The sequence below is a fragment of the Meleagris gallopavo genome, chromosome 7 (genome assembly GCF_000146605.3).
Source record: "Meleagris gallopavo isolate NT-WF06-2002-E0010 breed Aviagen turkey brand Nicholas breeding stock chromosome 7, Turkey_5.1, whole genome shotgun sequence".
Lineage (NCBI taxonomy): Eukaryota > Metazoa > Chordata > Aves > Galliformes > Phasianidae > Meleagris > Meleagris gallopavo.
In genome coordinates this window covers 28,446,929-28,454,853 of record NC_015017.2, presented here as the reverse complement: position 1 = coordinate 28,454,853, position 7,925 = coordinate 28,446,929, and the positions used below count along the sequence as shown (strand labels likewise).

At 54.6% G+C, this 7,925-nt stretch overlaps 1 protein-coding gene across 1 annotated transcript; it reads right to left on the bottom strand.

Moving 5' to 3' along the window:
* Nucleotides 1–2,534: 2,534 nt before the first annotated feature.
* Nucleotides 2,535–7,923, bottom strand: UPP2 (uridine phosphorylase 2; the record flags this gene model as incomplete). Its single annotated transcript, XM_010714074.2, has 6 exons — nt 2,535–3,428; nt 3,813–3,959; nt 5,323–5,532; nt 6,020–6,134; nt 7,016–7,174; nt 7,729–7,923. Coding segments are annotated over 6 exons (999 nt in total), but the record flags the coding sequence as incomplete, so codon positions are not given.
* Between the last annotated feature and the right edge of the window lie 2 nt (nt 7,924–7,925).

The window sequence follows — 7,925 nt, the reverse complement described above, 5'->3', positions numbered from 1 at the left end:
TCCACGCCTTACACTGAAGGTAATGCTGACAACACGTAGCAGTGCATCCTGACCTCAGGAGGGGTGCTGGTGCCCAGGGAGGAAGGTTTGCTCTGGTGTGGGGGGGTGAGGCTGTGAAAACAGAAGCAGAGAACTGAGGAAGGGATCAAAAAGCCAGGGGAGGGCGGGCGCTGCAGGCTGCAGCATTGGGCAGCTTTAAATCGAGGCAAAGTTATCTGAGTAGTGAAGCAAATCTGAGTCATTTCGCTTGGGGTAGAAATGCTGCAGACTGCTTGCTCAAGAGCAGCGGGAGCTGAATATCCTCTGGGTTTAGTTATTGCATGTTTGTCTCGTTGCAATTCAGTGCGTATTTGTGCATTTTACTTTGGCGTCTTGTTCAAGGTAACTTAGTATTTTTAACACATGCTTGGGCAGCTTGTTGGATGCTCCAGCAGAGGAGGCCAGCACTGCTTTGCTTCTCTTCTGGAGACCAGCTTGGCTCTAGGGTAAATCCTCCCGATGGCTTCCCAAAAACAGAAAGTCTCATGCTTAAGGCAGTGGTTTTTTCTTGCCTTTAAAGGCAGATCCAGAAGACAATCTCAGTGGTGCAAAATCTTGTAAAATTGTAATTGTCTTTAGTAAGTAACTAGTAAGATGCTTATGGAGAAACAACGTTTACATGAAGCAGAAAATTGTTTTTGGAAAAAGGGGCTCTGATTTATAAGCAGTACTGTGGATGTTGTCACGTCTGCTGTTTCTCAGAGAATGGGCTCAGTGGTGTCATCTGAAATCTGGGAAGAACTCTCTAACTCCAATGTGGTGTTAGAAAGAGGCATTCCTTTATTGCTCACCATGTGCACCAGGCGAGGTGACAAGCACTGTGATCTTTTGGAGTTCAGGTTCTACTGAAGCATCCATATGCAGCACATTAAGACATCCATATGCAGCACATTAAGACATCCATATGCAGCACATTAAGACATCCATATGCAGCACATTGGCACACAGATTTGTCAAGGACTCACTCATATATGCTAATGCACCTTTGGCCGTGCTCACTGATATCTGGGGTGGCCAAGTGCCCACCTGCTTCTTCCCTATTTTCCACCATCAGCTTCGTCACTCACTTTCAGCTGCTGGATGTTCTGAAGCCTGAGAACAACTTCTTTATGAAAATGAAGTCACTCCTCTTCAAGATGTACCACTCAGCTGTCAGTTTTGATCGTCAGAAGTGGCTCAAATGTTAACTGGTGCCTGAAAGTCAAGTATGCCACAGCTGCAGGATGAGTCGGTGCGGTACCAACTGCTGCAGAAACACAATGCTTGTGCCAGCTTCTGTTCACACAAGCTTCTGTGTGCTTTTGGGTATGTATTTATAGACGAGAAATGTGAGCGGCTGCAGTGCCGGCTCCGATCCCTGGGAGGCGGGCGGCTGTGCTGGATGGTTTGCATTCCGAAAGGAGCTCCCAAAGACGGAGGTGCTGAGCCCTGTAAGCCATTAACTGACTGACGTGAAACCCTGGGAGGGTGTCAGAATGTGCAACAAAGTAAACATTTCCCAATGTAATCATTAAGTGAAAGGCGGAATGATTGAAGAGCCTTAACTGCGCCACATTGTAGAAAATAAAGAAGCGGCTGTGTCCTACAGAGCAAATGGTCGGAGCTGTAGCTGTGTCAGCTACAGCAAAGCAAACCCCTACCAAATTGGGCAAAATGTTAAAGCACCGTGTTGCTTTTCCTGGAGTAGTTTTCATCGAGAGCTCAGGTACCTCACGGTTACTACACGAGGTTCTTGGAGTGGATGTTGGACTTTGCAGAGTTGAGCCTGAATTGCAGGTTAAATTGCATGTCAGTAACGGGTGACTGAAGGACACCAGCTCAAATCCTGCTCTTCCTCAGCCTTCAGGTCAATATTTGTGCCTGAAAACTGAAGTCCAGGAAGGCAAACTCAGAACCAGGCTCCTTCTCTGAAACGAGTGGAGTTTGTGTGCTACCAGTGCTGACCCGGCGTAATGGCAGTCAGGGTGCTGCTGGGAGGCTGGGATGCTGCAAGGAGCTCTGCAGCAGAGGGTGAGGGTGAGGTGGTGGGGAGACCAGGGTGAGTGGGGCCCAAGTGGGCCATCAGAGGGGGCCATGCAGTGGGAGGAAATAGGGTAAAGGTTTTAAATTGAGAGAAGGAAGATTGAGGTTGGATGTCAGGGGGAAGTTCTTTGCTATGAGAGCGGTGAGGTGCTGGAACAGCTGCCCAGAGAGGCTGTGGATGCCCCGTCCATCCCTGGAGGTGTTCAAGGCCAGGTTGGATGGGGCCCTGGGCAGCCTGGGCTGCTATGAGATGTGGAGGTTGGTGGCCCTGCATGTGGTGGGGGGTTGGAGCTTCGTGATCCTTGAGGTCCCTTCCAACCCGGGCCATTCTGTGATTTGTGATTCAGGTGCCACTGAATCAGGTTGTGGGGTGAGACCGGGTACTGCACAGATGGCCCCTTGGAGAATGCTGATACGTGTCCTTAGACTGAAATGTTTTGTGCTTTTAATAATATTAGAGATACCATCCTGAGTCTTTGTAATATGTAATACTTTTATTTATCTGAACTCTTAAATCCTGAAAGTCACTGTTCTAAAAACACCAAAATTCATTTGCAAGCAACCTTGTAAGTGAGCCTTCAAAACTGGAAGCGGTGTCAGTGGTGAACTGGCTGTGCTATGTGTAACCCACGTGCATGCCCTGCACCCCCACCCACGAGCAGTTTGGCCTTCTTACAGCATGGGCAGTGCTCACAGACCCTGTCTGCACCCTGTCGGTTGGTGGCAGAGATGCTCCCTGCCCACTGAGTGCCTGGGCTGGGCCCTGGCCCCACAGAGCTCTTCAGGCAGAATGACTCCGAGAGCCCTTCTGACTGCAGCGAGGAGCAGCAGCTCTCACAGAGCAGATGAGCCCTGTGTGCCATTTGCTCAGCTATCAGCACTGCACCAGGAGCAACGTGTTCCCCTGACGAAGGGCACAGGGCAAGGGCACCCTGCAGGACAGTCCTTCCATCCACAGGGCAGGAGCCAGAGGGGCACATTCTTATTTCCTGAGCAGTATTGATGCAATTCCAGCAGTTTGAGACCCAGCACACCAGCACAGCAGTGTTTGCAGTTGCACCTCCCCTGCTCGCAGGCAGCAGTGCCTCTGCAGCTCTGGGGACGCGTGGCCCCCCATTCTGTCTTTCCTGCTTTCCAGGCCCACTTGCCCGTGGTGTGGGTTGGTCCCCTGGTGGCGTGGGAATGGCAGTGCCCTCAGTGGCTGGAAGGCCGCGTGTTCCCCGCCGCAGCGTGCAGCCCCAGGCGTCTCCGGATGAAGGCTGCCACCAGGCGCTGCGGCCGCTGCTGGTATTCCTGCAGCACCTCGTGGGACGCCCGGATCTGGTCCCCCTCCAGCCGGTCCAGGAGCGTTACGCAGACCACGGCAGCTGCAAGAAGGCCCGAGTGCTGCATTGCAGGGTGGCTGAACTCCAGCGGGCTGTGCTGGGAGCTGCTGGGGGCTGCCTGAGGCAGGGCATCAGAAGGTGTGGGGTGGGCGCGAGGCCGGGGAGATGGGACGTGGCTGCATCGCTGCAGCTGAGGGGTGCACCCAGGCCGTGAGGGGGGGGAGGCGTTACTTCCTGCTCTATCCAACAAGTACTCAGGCCTTTTGAAACAAACTTGTTTTTTTATTGATCCGTGGCATTTGTTTCAGTGTGCTTTTTCTAACGGAAATTGCTAGGAATGCATTTTTGGCCTCCACGTCAGCTCTCACAACACACCGAAGCTCCACGCCCTGCAGGAGGAGCAGGGCGGCCCGGGGCAGCACTCACCTCTCAGCCCGCACAGCCCGCACAGTGCAGCGAACGCCGTCGACTCCATTTCAATGTTTCTCACGCCAGCGTCATGAGCTCGCTTTAAGTACTCCAACTTCTTTTCATTGGAAAAAGAGCACAGAGCTCCATCTAATCTCCCTTGACCTTGAAAGGAAACAGAACCGTCACTGCTCGCCCTTGCAGGCAGCAGGCACAGTGACCCAGGCTGTCTGCAGCGCCAATGTTTTGGCTGGAGCTGACCGAGTTTTCTTTTGCACAGCTACCTCACTCATGCCCCTGTTCACCTGAACTCTTAAGGCCAGCACACCACGTCTCTGTGTAGAAGAAAAAAATCAGTGTAGGTTTACGCTGTATAAAGGAAGACCCGGCTGCTGAGCAGGAGGCATCTGGCATTGTGCTGGGACAAATAAATGGTCGCAGCCCCTCCGAGGCCCGTGATGTACATCAGGTGGAGGTGTGCCAGGTTAAATCCAAACAACTCCAAGTCACTGTGGGAGAGGCATAGCAAGTTGTGCAGAAAATCAGGGAGAGAAAAACCCCCTTAGCTTAAGTTTAGTTCTTTTAGGGACTGACTCTGGCAGCGGGCAGTGGGAGCTGTTTGCACATGGCATTACCGGCTTCAGAGGCACCGCTCCCTGTGCTGCTCCCTGTGGACCTTCATCAGCCCAAGGGGTCCCCAAGGACCCACCGCACATGGTGCCCCCCAGTCCTGGGCCTCCTCTCCCCACACCTGCCCTGCAGCCAGCGCCCTGCACCTTGTGCAGCCTCCTGCAGTGTGCAGTCTCGCTCCTCGGGGTGAGCAGAACCTGTGGCCATGCCAACCTGGGCATCTTATTGCTGTTCCTACTGTTAATCCCCTTTATGAATTTCTATTTAAATAAAATGTGGCCTTGAGGAACACACAGATGGTTGCATTCACAAGCAGAGGTTTACAGATAGTTCTCAGTCGATTAATTCTTCATTTATTACATTTCATCTACTCTGCAATCAGCACTTTGTTTTGAAAAGGAAACAGTTCGAGAGTAACCGAAGCTTGTTTGCCCAAACGTCACACGCTTCCTGACATTCCTCTGGTGTTTGGCTAACACGAACTTACAGTCCTGTCCTGAGCAGCAGAGCATGGCTCATCTGCAGGGATGGGCTGCGGACCAGGGCTGCTTCTCTGCAGCCTGAGGCCATCGACCTCCCACTGCTGGGGGTCCTCAACCACCCACACTGCCATGCCACAGCTGGGCCAGGTAGCAGCCGCCCAGCTCTCCCATTGCTCCACCACCACCTACAGCAGTGCCAGCCATACGGGTGACACTACGGATGTAACGAGGTGCCAGGTGCACACACATCCTATCAGCAGAGGAACTCTTGGCCTGGCTAAGTGCTGGGATTTGTAATGGACGCTCTAGAGGCGCAGACCGCTCTGAACTGACCCTGACACACCGTGGGACAGCTGCAGCCCGTAGGACTGGCTGCACAGATAGCTCTGGGGAAGGACAGCCAAAGCACGTCTTACCTTCATAGAAGTCATAGGTGCACATGGTGTGCCCGACGAGCGTGGGGAAGTCAGGAGTGGCCTTACTGCAGGCCAGCAGCTCCTCCACAAGGCCCCCGTCCAGGTCGGTGCCCCGCACCACCACGTCGCCCAGCACCACCTGCTCGAACCGCGGCTGGAAGCAGGCGTCCACCGCCCTGTCTGTGATCACCACGGAGCCGGCCTGCACCCCTGGGAAAGCAGAGGCTGAGGCTAAGCCTGAGCTCCCGGTGCTGGTGATCTGCTGCGAGGCTTCAGCACCACAAATACCTGCAGGTATCTGTGCGATGGGTTTTTAGTGAGTGAAGCAGATGTGAGGGAATAATTGGAATTTGTGTGGTGGCACAGATGTATAAGTAAAGTGCAACAGAATCAGCAGATGATGAATGACTGGGAGAGTGCTGAGTGACGGCACTTTAATTGCTGATGGATGCAGAGCCATGCCCTGGCACCAGGCCGTGCAGGTGTGAGCAGCACCGCTGCCCCAGCAGGCATAACGAAAATGTGCTCTGCTAAGCCGGTCACCAGGATTGTGCTGGGTTTGAACCCAGAATAAAGCAGCATGTTATCTGACACATGGGGGCCTGACAAAATGCAAAGGCTCATAATGACATGACTAATTGTTGAAAAAAAATTGCTGATAGCCTTTTGCCTGGAAAAAAGACCTGGGACAGCTCACCTAAGCCTCCAGAAGTACCAATGCGTATAATGGTGACGTCTCGGCATTTGGCATGGTGCAGCAGTTTGATCAGCTCGTGAAGCATGATGGACACAGAAGGGATGCCCATTCCGTGCTGTTGAGAGAAGAAAGAGCCATTCTGTAGGTGCTGGATGGGTGACGGCACTGAGCTCAGCATCACACCCTCTTCCCACTGCAGAGGCCAGCAGGTATTATCAGGGGGAGCTCTGTTCCTGCAGCCTGCCCAGGCGGAGCTCCCGGCCCCTCCTGCCCTCAATGCTGTGTTGTGCCCCAACACCACCGCCTGGGGCTGGCAGAGCCCCTGCAAAATTCGTGCTCCCCATGGTGACCCTTGTCCTGCTCCTATGCCTCCCATCTCAGTTCTTCGCACTGTCGTAGGCACCAGCCTGCTCTTGGCTTGGCCTTTAAAAGTACAAGATGCTCAGGAGTATGGCCTTTTTTCTACGATAAAGGCCTCCGCTTTTTTCTTTTAGCCAAGGCAGCGAGCAGCGGGGTACAAGGAACACCTGCAGGGCTGATCCCCAGGATGTCAGACTGATTCCCTCAGCCAGGTTGGACTTGGTTTTGTCAGAGGAACCAGATGGGATCCCTGCCATGAGAGCAGCGCCAGCCCCAGGCCCAGGCACCCTGCAGGCCAGTCCAGCACCCAGCATTGTCCTCGGGGAGCAACCACTATCAGAGGAGGTTCTGACCAAGCACCTCATGTCAGGGGAATACCTTCAGCCACACTTCATAGCTTGTGCAGGGTGGGAAGTGTTTTTACCAGGAACTGTCACACTGCTCATCTCATGAGCAAATTCCTGCACGCTCATTTTGAATTCCATGTTTTTAAATAGCGAACGCAACCGAGCTGAGAGCCCGTGCTGGAATGAATAGCGGGGACGGGTCGGTGGTTGGACTTGATCCAACCTGAATTATTCTGCGAGAAGCTGAGAGCAGAGGGCAGGGCAGGGCTGCACACGGCGCTGCACTCACGCTGATGGACAGCAGCGGTCCCACGCGGTACATGGCGTAGCGGTCCGTCCCCGCGCAGATGTCGGCCAGGTCCTCCCCATCGCCCTCCAGCCCCAGCTCCTTGTGCATGAACTGCGCAAATGCCCTCATCCTCTTCGGGCTGCCGCCAACGCAGACGAACTGGGTGTAAAACGCAAATGTGTTGGCAGCGCTGGCTACAACAGGTACCGCGATTCAGCCTTCAGCGCGGCGGGGTCCGCAGCGGGATGCTGCCTCCTCGGAGCGGCGCAGGGCACTGCACCGGAGCCGGGCAGGCCTGGGCTGGAGGGGCCGAGCCGCCGAACCTGGTTGGGTATCGCTTCCAGGGCAAGAAAATCTGCAATAACTCCACTGTCGTACATCCAGCAAATGTAAGCTGCCGGTACGCCTAGTGACAGCAGAGCCAAGCCAGATGCCTGCTGGTTGTCTAATTTATTCTATCAGCAGCATCAACTGCAATCAGAGAGCGCTGCTGATGACACAGAGGCCACGGAGGCGGGGAGAAAAGGGACACGTTTTCACAATGTTCATGCTAAAACAGTGCTGCCCAAACGCCGGAGGAGACCGACCCTCGGCTGCAGAGCAGCTGCTCTCCGGCAGGAGCACACACGGCCGGGGGACCGCGCTACGGGACGACAGCACGGTGCGACGAGAAAAAGGGCGAGCCGCCGCCCGGTTCGGCCCCTGCCGGTTACCTTTACGTCCCCAAACATTGCCGGCAGGTCATGCGTCTTCGTTCCCAAGTCCAAATGATACAGGACGTCCTCATCCATCGCCTCCAGGTGCGGGTTTTTGATGTGGACGAATCCACCGCTGCGGAGAGACGGGGTGAAGGTGAGCGGGGCAGCGGGAGGGCGGACGGCCTGGGGGGGACGGAGCACGGCCGGGGACG